The sequence below is a fragment of the Schistosoma haematobium genome, chromosome 2 (genome assembly GCF_000699445.3).
Source record: "Schistosoma haematobium chromosome 2, whole genome shotgun sequence".
NCBI classification, from domain to species: Eukaryota; Metazoa; Platyhelminthes; class Trematoda; order Strigeidida; family Schistosomatidae; genus Schistosoma; species Schistosoma haematobium.
In genome coordinates this window covers 20,436,363-20,459,524 of record NC_067197.1, presented here as the reverse complement: position 1 = coordinate 20,459,524, position 23,162 = coordinate 20,436,363, and the positions used below count along the sequence as shown (strand labels likewise).

At 33.9% G+C, this 23,162-nt stretch overlaps 1 protein-coding gene across 2 annotated transcripts; it reads right to left on the bottom strand.

Annotated features, from left to right (window-relative positions):
- Positions 1 to 2,338: 2,338 nt before the first annotated feature.
- CAP1_3 (F-actin-capping protein subunit alpha) lies at positions 2,339 to 22,171 on the bottom strand. Of its 2 annotated transcripts, none has more exons than XM_051214565.1 (12): positions 22,023 to 22,171; positions 19,676 to 19,786; positions 19,532 to 19,638; positions 19,350 to 19,481; positions 19,220 to 19,309; positions 19,100 to 19,185; positions 17,053 to 17,278; positions 15,085 to 15,339; positions 11,116 to 11,239; positions 7,229 to 7,311; positions 6,746 to 6,889; positions 2,339 to 4,475 (listed from the first exon to the last, which is right to left on the bottom strand). In XM_051214565.1, exons 2-12 carry the CDS (start codon positions 19,782 to 19,784, stop codon positions 4,395 to 4,397), a joined length of 1,437 nt encoding a protein of 478 aa, XP_051067752.1. In that variant the 5' UTR covers positions 19,785 to 19,786; positions 22,023 to 22,171; the 3' UTR covers positions 2,339 to 4,394. The 2 variants fall into 2 exon arrangements, with proteins under 2 accessions (XP_051067752.1, XP_051067753.1); XM_051214566.1 differs by lacking the exon at positions 2,339 to 4,475 and adding an exon at positions 4,476 to 5,253 and having other exon boundaries at positions 22,023 to 22,075.
- Between the last annotated feature and the right edge of the window lie 991 nt (positions 22,172 to 23,162).

Here is a 23,162-nt window from a genome sequence, read left to right as displayed (position 1 = left end):
CCTTCACATACCTGGGAAGCATCATCGATGAACAAGGAGGATCCGATGCAGACGTAAAGGTGAGGATCGGCAAAGCAAGGGTCGCATTCCTACAATTGAAGAACATATGGAACTCAAAACAACTTTCAACCAATATCAAAGTGAGAATCTTAAATACGAACGTCAAGGCAGTTCTACTGTATGGAGCTGAAACTTGGAGAACTACAACAACCACAATCAAGAAAGTAAAAGTATTTATAAATAGCTGTCTACGCAAGATACTCAACATCCATTGACCGGATACCATCAGCAATAGCCTTCTGTGGGAGAGAACAAACCAACTTCCAGCTGAAGAAGAAATTAGGAAAAGACGATGGAAATGGATAGGACATACATTACGCAAATCGTCAAACTGCATCACAAGGCAAGCCCTAACTTTGGATCCTGAAGGGAAGCGGAAAAGAGGAAGTCCAAAGAACACATTGCGTCGGATAATAGAAGCAGATATGAAAAGGATGAATTACAACTGGACGGAGCTAGAAAGGATTGCTCAGGACAGGGTTGGATGGAGAATGCTGGTGAGCGGCCTATGCTCCTTCACGAGGAGTAACAGGCGTAAGTAAGTAAGTAAGTTTGGGGTTTTGAATATCTTTCTGATGTTTCCGTGAAGGCCGGTTTTTGTTTCATAGGTAAATCGTTCTAGTTCTTTACACTCATTTTCTGTATGTTCTAGGGTAATTCGACCAAGTCGCGGAAGTCGATATGACATATTGAGTACAAAATCTCCCAAGTACCGTTGACATCATGGCTATTTAACACTTAATTTACATTAATGTTATCGAAAAATTCAACATCTCAAGCGTCTTATCCTAGCGAAAGTCGAAAACCTTCAGAATCACGCCTACAGTTATCCTCTCTATTACTCCTAAGGTATGTAATAATAACAATGATATATTTCTACTTTTCAAAAAATAGCTTGTTGATTTTGTGCATTTGTTTATTTTCAAAAATTATTATAACTGAGAAGAAAAATTGAACTTTTCCAGTAACCTCGTTGTAATACTGTTATTGTCCTAGGACCCTCCTCCACAAGTTATGACTTACTAAGACCCCTGAATCACTTTTAGTTCGATCAAAAACAAGGACAAATCTATGTGATTTGTATTACCGTCATCTGCATGTTAGGTGGGCTCGGAGACACTTGACGAAAGAAAATGATCATTTCGTGAACTAGCTCCACATGACCTCGAAGCTTACTAAGAGTACATGTGTATCCACATCCCAGGATTCAAACAAAGAATACAATTGTGACTATACGTGTAAGTGATTCCAAGAAAATTCAACGTGAATCGTGGCCCTACAGTGACAGGACAAAAATCCTTGCAGTTCAGATTGTTTCGTTCCGTTTTTACAAAGTCACTTTCAACATTGAATCTTGTTTTATTCGATGAAGAAGACTATGATCGACGCAGATTTGGAGACTGTGGACATATCCTCTCAACAAGTTACGTCTAGTACTAAAAGCAATAGTCAACTTTCTCTATGGACCATTGTTTTATCTCATAGACTTTATGAATGCTGAAACACAATGTTATTGTCATAAGTAGCTGAAGGTTAGCTACACCCTAAACCATGTACGAAGCCTTGTCTTGATTAATCGTCGATAGACGTTCAGTGTTTTTAAAACAACCATCATTTAAGAGAGCTTTGAGGTCTTAAAATCCTATATTACTTTATTTGCACACATATTCCTTAGACTAATATTAGCTCATTGAGCCGTATCTGTAGCCCAACTAATAGCTTTCCAAATAAACATGTTCTGTCTCTGACTTAGCGTGCAACCAACTTAAGCTTTTTCCCGGAAACATGTCCAGAAAAAATGGGAGGCTTTCGTATGAGGTTAGAGATTACATCACTTAAGAACGAGTCAAACTAATTAACCCATTTAAACTGTTTTAACTCTGCCATGATATAAGCAGGGCATTGATATTGAAGAGTTCCAATGGACAGTGACGAAAATCAATATTTTTTGTAAACCACGAGGCCGACGCCCTGTCTGACAACCAAGGTAATAGTTTATGTAGGTTCACAGAAAGTTCAGACAATGTGAATCAATGGGATGACAAAAGGAGATATAACCCTTCCCTGCTTGGGATAGGTGAAAATGATCAAGTACAAACTACACAAAGACACGTCCAAGACAGAGTTAATTAGAGATTCCTGGTCAGCAACCTATGATATAAGAGGAGTAACAGGATTGAGTAATAACTAGGTTATACAGACTGTTGGACCACAAATGTGGCTCTGTCAACTGCTTTCCAATCGACGCAGTCCGGAAACTAACTGGCTACATGATAACTGAGGTGTTTCCTTGGTACGCATACATCTACCTCGTTGCTGGATTCCGGTTCAAGCTGACCTGTATAGCAACCAGACGCAAGAGAACCATTCGGAACAGCTTTCTAAAACAGTAATGGTTCTTGACAACTTCCCATTGCTCGATTTGTCTTAAGGCATGTTATTTACCAGTCGGTTAGCCGTAGTTACCAAGAGACTAGTCTCGAACGAGCAAGCTGTCATGTGTCGAGGATAAGCTGATAATATTATTTAAGGAGCTCTTTCCATATTGTGAGATGTATCAAACTGGATTCAGTGCTGTTTTCAAGCTTGATTTTGAGCATGACAACACGGCCCTGTCTATGCCAATAAATGCGGCCAGTTTGAAACAGAATTTCGACTAGAAAATATTAAAATCACTAACGAAGACAACACAAAAACCAGAAATGTCTTAAAAGCTTAGTACTCAAAGATGAGTAAGGCAGGTTAAGAACAGCCATAGTGTGTATAATCCAGTAAAAAGTGAAGAGGGTCAAAATAAATGTGAAGACAATGACAGCACAACTGCTGGAGACAACTAATCTAATCCGATGTTAATAGAATAAAGTATTGATAGTCAACGAGGATTTCCTAAAAGTCACCTATTTTTGTGAAGCTTGTGCTGGTGAATTTTCTTGATAGACACGATTAAATCATCCAATTTAGACAAAACAATTTACTCTAGATATGGTGTCTCCTGATTTTCTTCTATTCAAATCGTGTACCTCCCGACCAGAAGTCGCCACCTTGAATTACAGACTAAATAAACAACGAACTTCACAATACCTACACACCAGCTTGTGCCCCAAAATATTGAGGAATGTACCAATCACACAACAAATTAGTTTATTCGGTGCGATTTCTAGTATGCCGCTTACCGACGCCAGAATTGTGGTATTTATTAGGTAGTAACAAATTATATCTGTGTATCAGTAGTTTGGGATTTTAAAGTGAGTACACATAGATAATTTCACCCTTTACAAATGGGAAACTTAGTGCAAGGTTGTTTTTGGGGAGATGTTTTAAGCTTTCTATAGTTGATGTGAATGGATTAACATTGTTCTCCAGGGTTCCTTTTAGAATTGATTCTGTGTGAATATATCAGACGTCGTTGTTGAAGCATATAGCTTTCTCTTTTACAGTTAATAATTAAAGCCAGAGTACAAATATGCATGATGTGAACACAGTGATCGTTGGATAGTACTTCTAGCCATGAATTGTTTGTCAATCTTAAAACAACTAAACCCGATCACTTGTAGCTACCACCCTCCGCAATCAGCACACCCAAGACAATAGACAATCATTTAAAGAGCAATACTGTGCGCGTCAATGCCCACTATTCTTTTACAAAGTGGGGGAAAACAATCGTTGTGGGTGTCGTAATGATAACAAGATGCTACAAAAAAGCATTGCAAAACAACGTTTAAAGCAAACCATAAGTTGTTATACAAAATCCTAAATATATGGTTATGAAACTTTTTATTCACCACCTAGTGTACCTAAAGTGGCCAAAATAACTTGTTTCATTTCTCGTATTCAATTATTTTTTTCTGAAAGAAGACCACGTTTTAAACAAAGGTATATTGCTTATATCCTATTCTGTGTAAAAAAAAGAACACTATCACATGGTGTTTTCTTACTTTTTCAAATCATTCTTCGTAGTTTACCATAACCAAAGTCATTATTATTCTTAACGTTATTTAATATTTTACTTATGAAATTGCATATTAGCATTGCACAATAAACAGACTAACCACACAACAATGATGATGGATTACACAGACCGATGTAAAAATCACCACATGTATATTTTTAAACAAGCAATAAAAAAGCAAATACTAATAAAAGAGATAAAACAACAGGTGCCTGATATTGAAAGTCAAAGATTGACACAGTCAAACAAATTAAACTATCAAGAAAAGCACTGTGTTGTATTGCGCTTGAACAAAAATGTTGTACTAGTACATGAAGCAAGATAAAGTGGCTGTTTAAAATGGAAATTTTCAATATTGTTGACATATGTGTATGACGAACATTTCTTATCTAGAATCACTACACACTGTTTTCAACCCTTTTCCAGTAAAATTTGTTTTAAACTGTTCTGGGACTGCGAACTCTTCCTGAAATTTTACACATAAAAAATGGGGTCAAGATTCTTGAAAAAACAAACATTTATCAACAGTTATCATTTGTATCGTTAAATAATAATCTATAGGCTAAGATTGTTATGGAGTACATTTTTACCAGATATAAATAGATTTTTCATGTAATGTTACAAACATAGAACTTTTATTTGCTACAACAGAACTATAAAAATCTGATTAGCTGATTAATCTAATACTAAAAGACTACACAGACAATATTATTAGTTTCCGAAACACGCCAATCCCACCGACTGTCAAAAGTTTCTGTGATGTAAACTACTTAGCCAATAATAAATGTATCATCACTTAGATGAATATAACGCAATATATTAGTGAGTAGTATAGATGTTGATAATAATGACACAGAGAACTGTAGACTGTTGCTTTGTTGATAAATTATTTATTAACGGGCTACTTTGACGATCAAATTGAATTGATACATGTAAAGCAAATATCACTTTAAATTTAATCAGCTTCAAATCAACAGCAAACTAGAAGCATTAATAACTAGATAATAATTGTGATTATATACATATACAGTGAAATAACATGAAATGAACCATAGAGTAATCATACACAATAGGAAGTTTTATAATAATATCAATTATCATGATATTAAAAAAAAGAAGCCGGTAAAGATTAGTTCAATAATAAAAGTGTTCCTTTGAATGATAAATATTGTAAACTCATATTAATTAGCATATATAGGTAGAATAATAGGAATTTAATTATTTTATGAATTCTGTTCATCTGCCTACAGCATAGAAACAATAATGACAATTAATTAAAACTAATATACATATTTTACATCATATTAATAAAGATTATTAAAACGTAACATTCCTTAAATTATTTAACATAGAAAGAATAAACAATTTAAACACCCATTATGATTTTGTTTAACTCTTTAACATTTAATATTAGTTTGTTTTGTTTTTTTAAAGAAAAAATAATAATCTTCATTAAATCATAACATCATAAGTATGTAGATTAGTTTTAAATAATTTATGAATAAATTCATTGATTTATAAGCATATAAAGAGAATATATAGAAATAAATGAATTCATCATTAGATTATTTTGCTACATTCACTAGTATTGCTTTTATATTCATATTTATCATTGAGAAGAATTGTATATGATTAGAAAAAAGGCAAATAGGTAATATATGTAATATTTGAAAAGTATACTATTGATATTTAGCGTTTTTATAGTTAGTTTTCTACGGGATGGGGTCGCTAACCCCATGCCCAAACCTCCTCTTTTACCCGGGCTTGGGACCTATGCTTCTTAATGAGGAGTAACAGGCGTAAGTAAGTAAGTAAGTAAGTAAGTAAGTAAGTAAGTAAGTAAGTAAGTAAGTAAGTAAGTAAGTAAGTAAGTAAGTAAGTAGTAAGTAGTAGTAAGTAAGTAAGTAAGAGTAAGTAAGTAGTAAGTAGCAAGCAAGTAGCAAGTAAGTGCAGTAGTGAGTAAGTAGCAAGTAGTAAGTAGTAGTGCAAGTGGTAGTAAGGGAGTAAGTAAGTAAGTAGTAAGTAAGTAAGTAAGTAAGTAGCAAGTAAGTAAGTAAGTAAGTAAGTAAGTAAGTAAGTAAGTAAGTAAGTAAGTAAGTAAGTAAGTAAGTATGTATGTATGTATGTAAGTATACTATAGGAACAACAATCTAGACTTGATTATGCACATTGGAAAAGTAGTAAATTAATAAATGAAACTATTAAAGTAATTTATACGAATATTCGTCAAGATTGGAACGAATAGTTTGACAGTATTTGAGCGCCGAGTATAGAAAAGTCATTATATGTGAAAATTATATTTGAAATATTCTCAGCGATTGAAATTTAACTAATTCCAACGTTTAAAGTAATTAATCGTCTTTATGATATGGTTGAATATAAAATAAACACTAAATGCAAATTAAATGAAGTGATTTTACAAAAAGGTAGAAATTGAGGAACTTTTAATATTATATAATGAACAAAGAAACAGAATGGGTTTACGTTCTATGATAGGTAAATACCCCGATAGCTAGGTGGTACTTAAATCACAGAAAAAGGTTAGCATATTATCATTATTGTTTTGTTATTATTTTATAACATCTAAATCGTCTTTTTCTGATAGTTTAATTAGTGATTCTTTGTCTACAGATGGCATTTTATGCACGTATATTCGCCTTATCAATGACTGAATATCGTCTGATATTATCGAGAAAAATAGTAAACATTTCTTTCGAAAAACAAAAAAAAACTTACAAAATCATCAGTTCCTTTAGGTATGAGGATATTGATCTCTGAAGATTTTGCTGTGATCACATCAGCATACTTTGAGTCTTCACTTAAGAACACTTGACATCCATCTGTCTTGTCAATATTCACAGTTGATAGTTGTCCAAGACACTAAACAGAAATAAATTTATGTGGAAATTAACAAGAATGAGGAACATAAATATAAATATATACATGTATACATCTGTGTATAATGCACGCAATAAAAACTACCATATTACTACTAAACAGGTATAAACTTAATTATCAACAGAACAATTTCATATGAGCAATTGGCTTTCCAATGATTTTTTCGGCTTTCAGTTGGTATCTGTTCGCAATTAAAACTATCTGATCAATAGAAGATATTAACTGTAAATTATTACTATCCAGTGACTAAACACACATTTACAGAATTTTGTAGAATTTAACACATACATACATATTTGAACACAAGACTAAAAAACTAACCTGAATTTTAACACTCTGACAATTCACCACATCAATAGATGAGATCAGATGATCAAAGACTACACCGGTTTTCTTACAATTATCTAACAGAAAATAATAAGAACTCATCAAACAAGAACGTGATAAAAAGTAAAATGATGATTGAAATATCAATAATATTCAAATTGACAGTTCCTATACAAGAATCAGTAAAAGTATACATAATGTACAGGAAAGCAGATATATACAAATACAAAATACATCTCTACATAACAACTCAGAGATAGTTCATATGACAGTAATTTTATTGCTCTTGAAAAAAAGCCATTCATAAACTTAATAACTCATTCCATCAATCATCAAAATGAACACAAACTTACTTGATTAAAATGAATTAATCGTATTATATTATTACATTTATGCGTGATGTATATTGTGAATGTTCTAAATTTTTTCATAAATCGTTTTCCAGGTAGTAAAAAACATTAACAATCAAGTTTTACGATTTATAATTTAATACTAACATTTGATTCTCTTAAATAATCCATATAAATATTAGCATTAAGTAAAATGTGATGTATTTGAAAACTGTAAGACATTTAATATGATAATGAACGTATAGATTATAGACAATTTTATTGTAAATGTAAACATGTGGCTAAGTACAAATGATTATCAAATTATTGACGAATGTCAGTAAGTGATGTTAAAACTTTTTATGATCCATAATTGTTTAAATGATCTGTTTCAACTTGACTTCACAGGATTAACAGTAAAAATAATAGTAAAGTTCGATACAATATATATTTTAAGACAACACTTGAATTAAGTTTACGTAAGAGAGAACAGCAGTATATCGAAAACGTTTGCTGTCAATCAGTCATACGCAAAGTAGAACCTGGGATACGTGTGTATCGGCTCAAGTTGTCACATCCCACTGATGTAATGGGATGAAATTGTTAGGGTAAAATTCAGAGTATTAGAGGTAGTAGTGTAAAACACGACAATTTCAGAAGGAACTTATTTTTGTGAGTTGTAAAGTATTCATAAAATACATTATGCATAGTCTTCAATCTTCCCTTTGCATCTTTTGGTGTGTTCTGCCATCTGAACTATCTTCTCGTCTGGTCTACAAGTGTTCTGCCAACACTACTTTCTGTGCACTAAAACTCCTCACTCCGTCTGATAGAGATAACTTCCACGTCACATTCTGATACACACTACTTACAAACAATCTAGTGAGTAGCGTTCACTACAGTAGCACTAATAGTGATAGTAGGAAAGATTAAGCATCGAAGATAAGATACGAGAAAATATGAATCAACTTTTGGTGCATAAAATGTCTGTTAATGAAATGAATTTGTCTTTCAGAAACTTTCCCGAGAGCTGATTTATTAGAATTGAATCGTATGCACACAAACTTTGAAATGATGACGAAGATTCGTAGCTCTATTGAATGCTTTCGATAGTGTTGAATTTTTTTTAACCGAACGGTTTATTTCTGCTTGAAGCACACCTTGACGATAACGTATTCAGAAAAACAACCAAAGCTTCACAACTAAACCATTCAGTCCAGGAAATAGAACAAGACTAAAGGCACATACACATAATCAGTACTTGATTGATAATTTTTTATTTAAAACAATTCAGGTATAAATCATACATGAACAATTTCTTTCAACAATAGTAAAGGATTTAAAGCCGATTTCACACTAAGTAACAGTTAGCATCAATGAATTAATGTAAATTGTTCAGCAAAACAAGATGATATAATATAAACATGATAATATTGAACTTCACGCATAAAAGTCAATCTACTCAAATACACATATAAAGAACCTATTTATTCTACATCCTCACATTGTATTTTGTAATCTATGTTGCAATCAGCCAATTGAGTTATTGATATTAATTTGTGTCACTCATACATTCTAACACAATAATCAAGAGTAAATTTTTAGACTGATTGCATGCGACTAATAAACTATTGACTATTGACGTTAATAATGTCTCTTGGCCTTTGTACAAATTTCTCAAAATGCGGAATTTTTTCAAATAATTACACCAATAACCGGATTGTCCCGATATTGCATAAATATGTATTGTTATGAGATGTTTGTTAAAACTAGTTAGAAATAAACTGCAGATTATACAGATGAGTGTAAATACTAAGGTGATACATAAAAAAGATAAAATCGACAAGGCGAAACTTTAAGGAGTCGAAATAATAACAGTAATGATACTTATAATCTAGATAAATACAAAATATGGATTGAGTCACCCTACTACAATCGACTTTCAGCTGGTTTACCATACATGATAATTATTTTGAGGATCCCAAGAAGGAAATCTGCTTCTCCCCACACAACTCAGACCACCATCCAACAACACGATGGATTAGTGTCATGTCTTCGATACATCCTCAATAGTCTTCTTAGAATCCACTTCTATGTGATCAAGTATAGAGTCAGTAAGTCAATCAGTTACAACGTAGGATCAGGCACATACATGCATCGGTCCAAGTTGACACACATCATTAGCATAGCAAGACGAACACCGGATTCACAGAAGCAGTTAACTCAATGGTGTAATAAATAAAGGAAAGATTTCGTGTAAGGAAATAGTACAGAAAGAAAGATATGAAGTAATTTTATTCTCATAGTTTAAGGGAAGACAAAGAGTGTATACACCTACGCCATTGTGATCGATTCTGGGCCATGTAACACATAGTCTCCAACCACTCCTTACGATAATCACGCGGACCCCAACCAAGTAGTTTGCATCTACAGACATGGATAAGACTAGAAGTGAGTGACTTCAAGCACTGATGCCATGTTTTGGTTTAGCCGCCCCAAACTTTCTTCCAACCATCCCCAACACCGGTTAGCAATGCACGTCGTGGTAATCGGTGTTCAAGCATACACAACACGTGGCCAAACCATCTCAGTCGATGAAGATTTACAACCCAATCAACTGATTTACCATCATTACCTAATACCCTGCGTCTAACCTCACTATTACTTACCCGGTGATCCCAGCGGATGCGAGCAATATTTCTAAGGCATCGGTGGTCAAATAATAGTAGCACGAGAACATATGGTATTTGGTATAAAACTGTGTAAAGAAATGGATGAGTGTGTACCTGAATAAGAGTCAAATGTTTTGTATAGCTCGAGATTTTCCCAACTGAAGCAAGTGTCAAAGCGTTCAAACATGGAACTCAGTAGTTAGAAATTGAATGCATAAACGGAGAGTTACTATTTTTAGTTTCATAAATTCCATGAAAATGGTAAAAACTTATTTTGTCGAACTATTTACACTGAGGCAAGTCAGTAATTTTGTCATCACAGATTCTATAAATAGACAAACTATCAGAAAAGGTATATCAGACTTGAAGCTTATTTTTGCAAACATCGTATTAATGGATAATAACTATAACTATTGTATAATGAAGCATGAATAATATGGTGTGATATAACTACTGACCAACTGGCATGATGCACAAATTCGCATAACAGAAAGATATTTAAATCACAAGTCATTTATAACAATGTAGAAGGAAGTCAACAAAAGAATGTAGACAAAAAAATAGATACGTGATGAGAAGACGTTAAGGTTTTGGCAAAAACACTGGTAGAAAATAGATATTACATTCCTACAATAATTCAGTTAGCAAACAGAGGCTTTTCAATACTGAATTCATTTCAAAATATATACATATATAAACAAATCTGAAATTTACACTGGCCTTTATCTGGTAAAATTCATTTTCTATTTTTGTAGTGTAGAATAAAACAAGTTAAAAGATTTATGCCAAATTAGTTGCATGCTTGGTACATTCAGATATACACACACAATCATTCATATACACAACATACTGATTTATCATCGATAATAATATCACTCACCCATCATGATTGAATTAATTTTCCCCTTAATTTGAACTGTGCATTCATTACATTTATGAATACAAACTGTTTGTTTTGTTTCGGTACTAACAATTTGTAAATTTCCGGCAGACTGGAAATTTTCCTAGAAAATAAAATGATAACCACAAAAAGTATAAAACTTATTAGTATCACTTCCTAATAATAAGTATAAAAAACTCGTAGTTACAAAGTGGGTTCAATGAACCAATTATTCTTAAACAGATAGGCAATTTGTAGAGATTGCTTAGTTTGAAAGCTACCTTACGTCATAGTTTAATATGAACTAGAGAGTCCCTGAAAATCATGAAGTACTGAACGATTAATCTATGGTTTGAGACGTTGTACCAGTGAGTCGAATGCAGTTTAACTATATAGATAGAGAAACAGATATCATCAATGGTGTTGTATGATGGTCGCGCATTATAGCAAACTGACTAATTATGGCTCATCAATGGATTCTAACTCCCTATTCTATAGATATTATGTACGATACGACAATTTGGCTGTCCTGACTTTGATCTTATTTTGGGACTTCTGTGCACACTACTGATGATAAATCTCAATCTAGAACAAAACAGTTATTCAGATCTCCTTAATATCAACCCGTGACGTAAACTGACTTCAATATTAAGTAATAAACATATAGTCTTGCTCAAGTTACGTATCTAAAAACCGTTCAACGTACTTTTATTTAAAAATAGAGTATCGTTATTCGTTATTAGTTTACAGTTTGTTATGCAATATTTAATTGATTATTATCTCTACATACTATCACTAAAGTTGTATAAAAGTATATATCAACATTTATATATCTCATACACTGCAAGTTTACTTATATTTGTATAAAAACGGATTTGTGAGACCCAAGAATACTTTCCAACCATTAACAGAAAAGTACGTAGAAGTGTTTCAATATGCAATCTTGTGGTTAGAAGTAGGGAGTGTAGTGTATGAAACAGCAACTCAATACTTCTTTAACAGGTTAAATACTAAGGCTAATCGCTGTGTGCTGATTCAATTAAGGTTGGAAAGTAATCTATACTGATACACACTTGATGGTTCTAAATAAAGCCACATGATTGTATGAGTGAATTGTTGAGTCCTTAAGAAAAAATAGCCTAGTTATAATCAAATGTTAATGACTATTCAACTAAGAATGAAGGTCGCTTCGCAAACTTTCGACCTATTAACTATAAGAGTACCGTACTTAGTAAAAAAGAATTTAGATTTTAGATAATTCTATTTCTCGACAACGGTACTGAAATGGATCTTTATGAAAACTTGTTACTTTAAGAAGTGTATCCTTAAGAATGATCTACACAATTGCCAGTTGTCTACTACAAATTTGTTAAATAGTGAATCTAAAAAACCTGCTAATCATCTTTAGTTACATATAGGGTTACTTTAGTTATTATGACATGAGGGAGATATTTTAAAACAGACACGTATATATATTCTTTTCTGTTCCCTATCAGTCAGTGATAGGCAACATAGAACCTGACAGAAATGTGGATTAGCCTAAGTCCCGACAACACGTCAGAACAGCGAAATTAAATTATCGCAATGAATACAAAAGTAGTATCAGTGATAGTAAAAAAATTAGGCAGACAAGTTATAATTTGAGAATGAGTGAATTTGAGGGATAAATAATAAAGAATAATTTTGAAACTTAAGGTTTAAGGGAATACAAGAAGTGAATGCAGTTGGCCTATAATGACCAAACCTGATCTACATCATCCAACATTTGGTTGCGATAATTGTGTAGACTCCAACCAAGTAGTATTCATTTACCAATATGCTTCTTATATACCAACACTCAGTGACTTATTGGACTTATGAAATGTCTTGGTTTAGGGGGTTACTTGCTTTCTTTACAAACTGTTTCTACGCCAACAAACTCTGAGTGAGAACGTTACATATACCGTATTTCACATCAAAAAGTAGGTAAGCCATCGGTGAAACCATATCAAACAGTACACTGTCCACTTCGAAAAGCCAAATAACCAATAGGCTATTAAGGTACTATCACTTCATAGAAGTAAAAATTTATGGTTCCCATACGTGACAGGTGGAAGTTCGAAACTGAGTTTAAAAAGTATAAAATAAGATACAGCGAACGAAACATAAATGTTATTGTAAAAAAGAAAGATACGAAATAGACTGCATATATATATATATATATATATATATATATATATATATATCCTTAAGAAATACAAACCTACAAAATCGACAAAATGTCAAATAGTGAAGAAACATTTGGATGGCTATATGCATGAATTATCTTCATATACCGTACACACCATCTAACGAGTATAAACATTGAATTGAAAAACAAATTCGAATTGAACTACATGAAATAATATCATCAGGCTAAAAATGATCACAAATAATAGTCATTAGTATGAATGTTTTAAATACTAATGCTTTCTTATATTCCAACAGAAAATAATAATAGAGACTGTCAGAAAATAACCAAGAATAGATAGACAACTATTTCTACAAAGTTGGACAGTGAATAAAAGGTGCAAAGTGATTTTATCCATGCAATTACATACACTAAACGTGTACAAGTATAGATAAATACACGAACAGCCATTCAGTTTCAAAGTGGTATACGTGAAAAATTCTGTTTTGAAGAAATCAATAATTAAAATCAATCAAGGGGTAGATTTTCAACAGTCCAATGGACACTTATAATTAGTGAAAATTAATTTATGGTGTATGAAATAAAATTAACCAAGTCACATTTTTAAAAAAATTATCAGCAGATAGGCTAAAGTATTCAGATCAACAATGAAATTGTCTTTTTGATAGTTAAATTTCTTTATGAACTAGACATTCGTCGGAGAGTCATTCGGAATCACAAAACACCGGACAGCTGGCCTTAGTTTGGGAATCCTTAACAGTAGGTATCTAGGAGGAATATAGGATGGAATCCAGGATGTTTAAGTATCGTAGTGAACACGATGTCCATTGTTTTTGGTTGGTAACACCCTCACATCCGACTCGATTGAACTCCACTAGTCACGGAAGATGGTCATGCAATATTGTGGATCGATTGAAGCTAGACGTTAACCCCATTGAGTGTTGGCTCAGTGGTCTAGAGGTTAAGCGTTCATGCGCGAGACAGAGGGTGCTGGGTTGTGGATATGCACTGCTGAGGAGTCACACAATACGACGAAACGACCATTCAATACTTATAAGTCTTCAATGGTGGACTAACATGAAACTCAACAATCTCCACAATCTTATACAGATGAATATTTATTATGTGAGGATTATTATTATTACACTAAACATTAATAGATGAGGTGATATTTAAATTAGTGTTCTGCTAATTTTTAGTTAACAAATTACAATGCAAAAACACGTCTATACTTGATCGAATCTCCTGTAATAACGGCATAAATGTTCATATCTTTTCATTTTTCCTGTGAGAAATTATCGTTTCTTGAATACAAATACTGACAAGTGTATTATATACGTCTCTACTTGTTTTTTTTTTCACAAATAAACACTTTAAATATTGATTTCCTTAGAATATTTGTATCTTAAAAATGAGGACAACAATACTAGTATAGATGAAACAATTCAGATTATTATTATTTCTCATGAACCCTAATAATATCAGACAACAAAAGGCTATATGTGCTACGTCCAAATATGTAAATAATTGACTGACCACTCATGATTAATGTCTAATTTTGACAAATGTAAACCTCGTTTGCATACTAAGTCAAATATTTTGACTCTAGTTGGTGTGTAAGCTCTTCGAGCTCTTACTACATGGTACTAAAAGTTAGTATATTATTCCATATAATGAGGTTTCAACGGTTAGAGAATTTTACAACACTACATTTTGATAATGAGATTAATCACACTGAAAAGGATTTAAGTACAGAACATCAAAAAGATAGCATAAAATTTTTAACAAATAAAACTTACTACAGTCCATCTGTTACCCCTTAGTTCCAAACATCCAGCCCCCGACGGCTCTTTCTCAGATGGTGGTCGGACAGTGGGATTATTCGATGATGAATTCACTTGAGTTCGTGATGTATGGATAACAGGTCCTTCACGAAGTTGGGGATTTTTATGTGTTTTCATATCGTCAGTCACTTTGCGCAGATTAGATGTCACCGCTGTTCCACGATTCAGATCAGCGAATAAATTAGACTGTGTTGCGTTATCGTTTGCTTGCTAATTTATAATTAAACAGAGAAATATTAATGATAACCTATCCTGAGTTATAAATTTATGAGTATGGAAAAAATTATTAACTAACGACATAGAGCACATCAATAATTACCAAATCCAATCGTCTTGATAGATTTATACACGAAATAAACGATATCTTAGAAAATTTATCGTAAGACTACTTGAAATATGCATAAACATAAACATATATAGTCTAGTCTATAAGCATGAAGCCAACCACATATTTGAATAAGAGACAAACACACAATTTAATTAAGTTTTGAGCCAGTGATCGTAAAAGGAACAATGGCTCACTAAATACTAACGTGTTTCTAGACCTGATAAACTGTATAACCTGGAAGGCAGACCTGATTGTATTTAGAAGCTTTGTTTAAAAGTAAATGATCACTATATTTTGGAACATAACCAATTAAGTTCATTCTTTTGACAAATCTGCGTTAATTATAAAAGAAGCAATCAAAAGTATACACTCAATGCTATGTTGTCCTATAGGGTGTTTATGTAGTTATTAGCAGGATGTGAGATACTGAAACTCAGGCTACAGATACACGAGCTAAACGAGTGAGAAGAAAGCATATATTTACTGGCTAAATTGAAATGTATGTGTACTCATATATATATATATATATATATGAAGCTTTCTTCTCACTCGTTTAGGTTGTGTATCTGAAGACTGGGTATCAGTATCGAATATCGTATATCTTATCATTCTTGAGAAATGAAAGTCGTTTTACGGACAATCAATCATGTGCACTTGTCATTTGACCAGTTAACTATAAGTAATTTTATTTCATTACCTACTTTAAATACACTTAGCAGGATATATGAAACACAGTAAAGCAACAATTAAGGTATTAGGATTGTTTTTGATTGAGATCATGAACCGACTGATGTTAGACCACCGTTGGAAACCTGGAAGCACTGGACGGCCGTTCCGTCCTATTGTGAGACTCCTCAGCAGTGCACATCCACGATCCCGCCCGCGGGATCCGAACCCAGGGCCTCCAGTTTCGCGCGCGAACGCTTAACCTACTGGACCACTGAGCCGGAATTCAATGGTGTTAGTGTCTAACATCAAACAACAAATGTTAAGAAGACTATAGAGCATCATCCTCTAAAATATGGTCTGTAACAAGCTATGTAACCCAATTTGACTGAACCTATCCAAAACAAGTAACATTCCCACTAGATTTATATTAATGTATTTAGGTGATAATGATGGTGATACTAACTTCATAAATCTTTGGTGTTAGAACGGGAACTACAGCAATAAAGATATAATTAAATCTTATAAGTCAGAATAACTGCTGGAAAGTATTTGATAGGTATATCCTTTCAATTACGATGATTTCAAAATGAAATGAATGCAACATTTTATGAATAGATAATTGATACACATAAATACACAACACTTCGATCCAATACGCGATATGAAGTTGCAAAAGGTAGTGACAAAATAAATGGATAGTTACAATTGGCTGACAACTATATTAGCATATCATAAGAGAAACAGAACGAGTAATGTCGCCAAGTCTAACGGTTTAAATGAATGGACGATCGAATCATTGATGAGAATCATGAATGTTTAAAATCCAAAGATTCTAAAATCTACTGAACAAAATATGTATCAAACTAATTTATAATGAACACATTTCCATGGAACAAAAAGATCATCGTATTCACACACACACACACCAATGACATTGCAGCTAAATGAGAAGCTGTAAGTACAGGGGGTGATTGTGCAGAACAATTGGAATTAACTTCACGAGTAGGCGAAGACTTAGACAGCTTCGATGCTACAGCTGGTTTACCACGAGCATTCCAAACCAAACCAGTGGTATGATGCTTGTTAACATAAACTTGTAATGCAGTCCAAACAGACATTAAAGATTTTTTCCAAGCACGATGAATTGTGTCGCTACAGTAAATAACAGAAAATATTTATGGTCATTTTTCATGAACAAATGAAGGGGGTTAATAAATTAAATAAGAAATCTTCAATGTCAATATCTTTAAAAACAAACCACATAACCATGGATTATCTCAAATAAATTCTAAAACCTGTTGAATTTGTTCAACAATACATTTGATTTTCAGCGAGATTAGTATGAGCTCTTATGGACATCTGATTTTTAATAATACGTGATTACCGCACTTTGATCTTATCGTAAAATGTCTTTTAATTGATTTCTCACGGATTTGAACAGTTGTATAGCGTATTAGTAACTGTAACGTGCTAAATTGCTTCAAGTGATTGTTGAAGAAAACGAGAGATGAAACTTCAGGTCTCAAAGTTCTCTTCGCAGAAGAAATTATAGCCCAAAGATAATAAGAGTAATCCGTCACAACTTTGGGCTCTGTATAAAAAAATCCAACACAACCATACTCAATATATATTGTCAAAATATTTAATCACTTTCACTTTTAAAATCTTGAATTTCGCTAACAGACTGACTATAGTTCCGCTGATCTAAGCCAGCCTTGTCATCAACAACTATGCTAAATATGCAAGACACCTTAGATGGCGTATGTAAAATAAATCCAACACATTGAAACCAGATTGACGTATGTAAAAGCTGGTTGAGCCACTGGATTTTTATTAGCTACGAGTTTAATAAAATTTAAGAATTGTGTAAATACCACGAGGATCAATAAACTCACTGAAATTTGGACGTAAACAATAAGAAAAAATCCAACAAGCCATCCCCTCGGTTTTGTAGAAAAACCAGATATGATTTAACGAAGTAGATCCATCTAAATGTGACTATTATCCGTAAGAAACAACAATGTATGTGTTAGGGATGCTGAGGAATATACCAATCATTATCATGTTAAGTCTAATGATGTCCTTGGACTCTAAATGGGCATTCCCTATTGGCCATTATTTATTTCACTCGTTAAATATTGTACAGATGTTGTTTTCTATTTTTATGGTACGATGTGGTCTGTTTGGTTGGTATATAAACAGAGTATGTTTGAAATATAACGATTCAAAACTCAGAGGCTGTGACTTGCGTTCTAGACTCAACTGGCTGGGCTAGACAGGGAAGCGGGACCAATCGGGACTCTAGGTCGTTCTTACTTGTTTTACGTGTCACTGATTCGATCGATAAATACGCTGCGCATCTAACCGTGCAATCCAGCCGTTACAACAGTATGTCATAATAAAAGCCACACATGTTCATCATATCTAACCGTGTTAATTATAGCATTGTACAAGGAACAGATTAACTTCATTATGAATCGATTACAAGGTGCAATTTAATTACTGGGGCCAGAACTCTCTCCAATAAGCTTCAAAAATAACTGTGATATTAGTGGAAAGATTAAATGAAAACGTTCGTGGCAAAATATATATGACATTCGGAATCTTTAAATTGATCAGTGTGTGTTCTATGGTTTAAAACAACACTTCGAAAGTCACCGAATGATATTCATGAAGTAGAATGAAGGGAATACTAGTTATCAGTAACGCTACGGCTGAGCAACATGCTGCTTTTCATTAAACATTACAACACACCGTTGGTCTTCATTAGTTCGATTGGCAACCAACCCGTTCCTTATCAGTTGGTGTTAGAAATCTTCCCAGGAATATAGTCTATCGAAACCATCAGAACGCAAATTAATTAGGTACATATATATATTTATAAACATATATAGCAGTAAACTCTAAATATAATCCTCTTCGCAATATAACAAATGGTGAGTTTATTTATAAACTGCTTAATAAATAACTAACTTGTTTTTGTATTCCATAAGAACACGATTCGTAAAGAATTCACCGGCTTCTTGCATGGTTTTAACGTACGTCGATGGTGCAACAGCCTGAATAGTTTAAAGGCTTAAAAACAAAACTTACATCACTCAGCCAGCCTAGAGCTGTAACAGACTCAGCCACAGCTGAAAGATGGTTAAAAAAGTTACTGCTTCGATTATTATCCTTAAATTTCTATAAAGGAAAACAATTTAACGAAGTACTAACAAATTACGATAACTTCTTCTATTAGGTCTCCTAATGGTGTTATAATAAGCTTAAGTTCAGAGTCAGAAGGTTTTGAGCATTCAGCTGCCAATTTGATTATTCCTTCTTGCATCAAAAAACATTGTTTAACCATGGAGGCCTTTTTAAAAATAATCCCGTGGAAGTGATTTAATACAGAATCAAACCTACGTGATTTCCAACAATATCTCCGATTTCGAAACTATTACGTACGTATTCCGATAAAGGGCCAGTGACTATTTCATGAAATTCCTTGACTGATGAAGGATTTCCACTTTCTTGAGATAAAGGAATAATTATGAAAACCTTATTTACCCGAAGATATTTTAATTGGTGATGTCCGATACATATTGTTAACGACAGCTGCTTCAAGAAGAATAGTTACTTTTTCTAATCGACAAAGTAGAGAATCAAGTCTTTCCATACCTATAAGTAAACCAAAGCAAATTAAGGCCGGACATAAAACGGCTATTCTGAATCTAGAAATAAAAACGACAAAATTAACTGCATCCCAGAGTTGATGCTCGCCCAGGGACTCGGATCCAGCACCGTCCGCTTCAAACGCCAACGCGTTATTTACTTAGCTACTGAGTCCCGATAACCACCAAGTACATGCAACTGACGAGTTCCAAATAGGACGAAACGTGCAACTCAAATTCCACTACTAGCCACCATATAACTTCGTTTATAATGCTTGTGGCTCAAGGCAATATCGAGGTAATCCGCGCATGATGCACATATGACAGTAAGAAACTGTTCAATTGTAGTCCTAAACATCAATGTGAAGATTCAAACAAACAATACAAGCATGCCAAACAGGCTGTCCAACCACTATATTTCCATCACAACAATACCTAACTTAAAGTCTTCACCAACTTGTACGACTCGGGTCGGCGGGTAGTGATTTCATCTTATTCATGAAATACAGCCACACAACCAACTCAGATTGATACTCGTCACTAAGATTTTAGTTGTATGAGAACTAATCAAGTCAACCACACCCAAAAAGTACTCGTCCCACTACCTCATATACACAAATTCGATCATTCAATATTTCATCAAAAATATTAAGGTAACGTAGATCCCAAGCAACCTAGTAAAAGATACCTAAGGCTCAATTAGCTCGAAATATGGAGTTTGCACAACAAAGTTTTGATTAACTGAAATTTATGCTGTCTGTTTGTTACCTTACAGTAACCACATATCATCCGTAAAACCAGAACTTTCTTGCAATGGTAGATATTTATTAAGACACCTGTTACAAACTTGGACCGATGCATATGTGTGCGTGGTCCTACGTCGTAGTTAACTGACGCTTTATACGAGCAATTACGGTGTTATCCATGGTAAATCTAATGATACAACTTCACTCTTTGTCCATAACCATGAAAACAAATATGTGAACATCTATTTCATCCATACCTGAGACAATCTATAAAACTGTGAACGAAGAACATTATTTTAAGGTAGAAATTCGTAGTGTGAACATGATTTCGACTAATCTAACCAAAAATCAATGGTTAAAACAACTGACAGGATGTTGATCGACTGTAAATCCGAAATGACGCCATCTTACGGAGTGATCACTCACAAGACTGAATCCAACAAATAATTAAGTCCATCGACAGTCTGGTAATCCAACCATAAAAAAGACTAGGTGACAACCCATGTAATTAATTGGTGTCACAAAATAGTTGTGTTTAGTAAGATACCATCCTCGTCAGTTTAGCAAAGAACTACTTTGCGAGGATTAATGATACTGTATTCTGAAAACTGGAGATCGGTGTGTGTCTTAATTGTACTTTTGATAGCTTTGGGAGCTATTTTCAGCGCAAAATTCTAGAGATTATTCAGCGAGCTAGAGCATAAGACTGGTTTTTTAACACTAAACATTCTCCTTGAAAATCTACAAACCGACTAGACTAGCGTAGCAGAAGATGTACGAAGTTTAAGGAAAACTTAATACTTACAAAGGCATTTCCGTCACAGTCTCACTAAGTCAACTGCAGTTATACGTTAAAAGCGAGGGTCAGTGTCAGATAACAATTAACAACAAATACTGTGGTCCTCAAAACGACTAAAGTCTTCCAACAATTCAGTGATAGAAGCTATTCTGTGGATAGTAGGAATTCAAGGTGGATTGTGTTATGTTGTAATAGTAGTACTAAGGTTACTCCACCTAACGAGATGCAGTATAATTAGTCTAAACACGTGGGTTGGGGGATTCGTACGATATAGAGCACCATACATGTAATTTTCGGAGAATTTCGGCTAGTCGTAACTCGAAACGAAACTCCAGAAATAAACTATCTGATTTCGGTTTTTGACCTTAAGAGAATGTCCTACCAAATGATCAGTCCTAGGTAAAAGTAATAACGGACTTCTTCGAATTTTTGAAAAACCAACTAAAATGCTTCGAGAATATCCAGGATGGAAATATACGCTGTTACACCGTCAAAAATAATTGTTAAAACTAAACGGTCGTCTAGTGGTACTTCGAAGTACCACTATTACTGATGGTTCAAATGATGTAATAAATCAAATGACAGAAAAACGCCAGATGAATATTTATACTAAAAAATATTAATCACATACTTTACCATTTTTAAAACGCTCATCTACACCCTTCATGCAATTTTCACAGCAAAAATACATCACTTACACCAAAGGCTTCAGGCCTTCGTAACGCAATTATCACACACCGCGGGCTAAGGCATACGAATAGAGCACCAAATAACCAAATGGTTCAAATGGTTATGGAAGGAATAGAAGAAGCTATCGCTTAACGAGATTCTGTATCTAGTATCGCTGTATCACTGGTGCTTGTGTTTCGGAACATAGGTGTGGTTGAAGATACAAAATAATAGAGGGTTGATAAATCATGGTGAAATACTTCCCTTAGTCCCTAAAAATATCATACGTTTCCCTTCAAAGGACTTCTGAGAAGCCGCTTAACCACCCAACTCATCAGCGAATTCTAGAATTTTACTGCTCGTATGTAGTAAAAGATATGCCTATAGTCCTTCCCGCCATGTCTCCGATTTCTGGGTATTATCCCTATAGTTTGTGTTGGAACTGAGCTTGTTTGGGTTCTTAAGGGGATACCAAGAAGTGTTTAAGGTGCTGTGAGTTATCTGAAGCCCACCTCTGTGACACCCATACTCAAACGGGTAAAGGTTCAGTGATTTGAGGAGCTCTTCATAAGGCTTGAATTTGAGTATCCGAACTGATTTTGTGGATCACCTTTAGATACATTCCAATTTATTCTCATTCTTTTGGAATACTATATTTTCCTACTCTAAATAAAGTCGAATTAAACTGCTGATGATCAAGCGGGATGTTCTGCTGTCGAACTGGCTAAAAATGAGCTTCAATGTTACTAGTTCAAGGTTTTTTCGAAATGTATTTTTGTCACACTTAGCGTAAGACTTTAGATCGTAGGGTATCAACACTCCTGGATCTTTTTAAACTTGGTATGGCTCTAGAGGATAGTTATCTACGCTGTATGAATAGTCTCCAACATGTTATAGATGGACTGCATTGCACTGTGAAGTACTAAAGGTAAGTCCATTGTAATCCGCCCGACTTTGAAGTAGGGTCAGATCCCTCTGAAGTGCCAGCTTAGTATCTCAGGTGCAAACTTCTCCCTGAAGTTTCACATCACAAGCGAAATGCGATTAGTTGGACGATACTTGCTAGGGAATGTCACATACATAAATTATAAAAAAGTTCGAGTACTGACCCCCAGAGGACCCCACTAAAACATTTCATGATCTGAGAAACAGCAAAATTGACACTTACC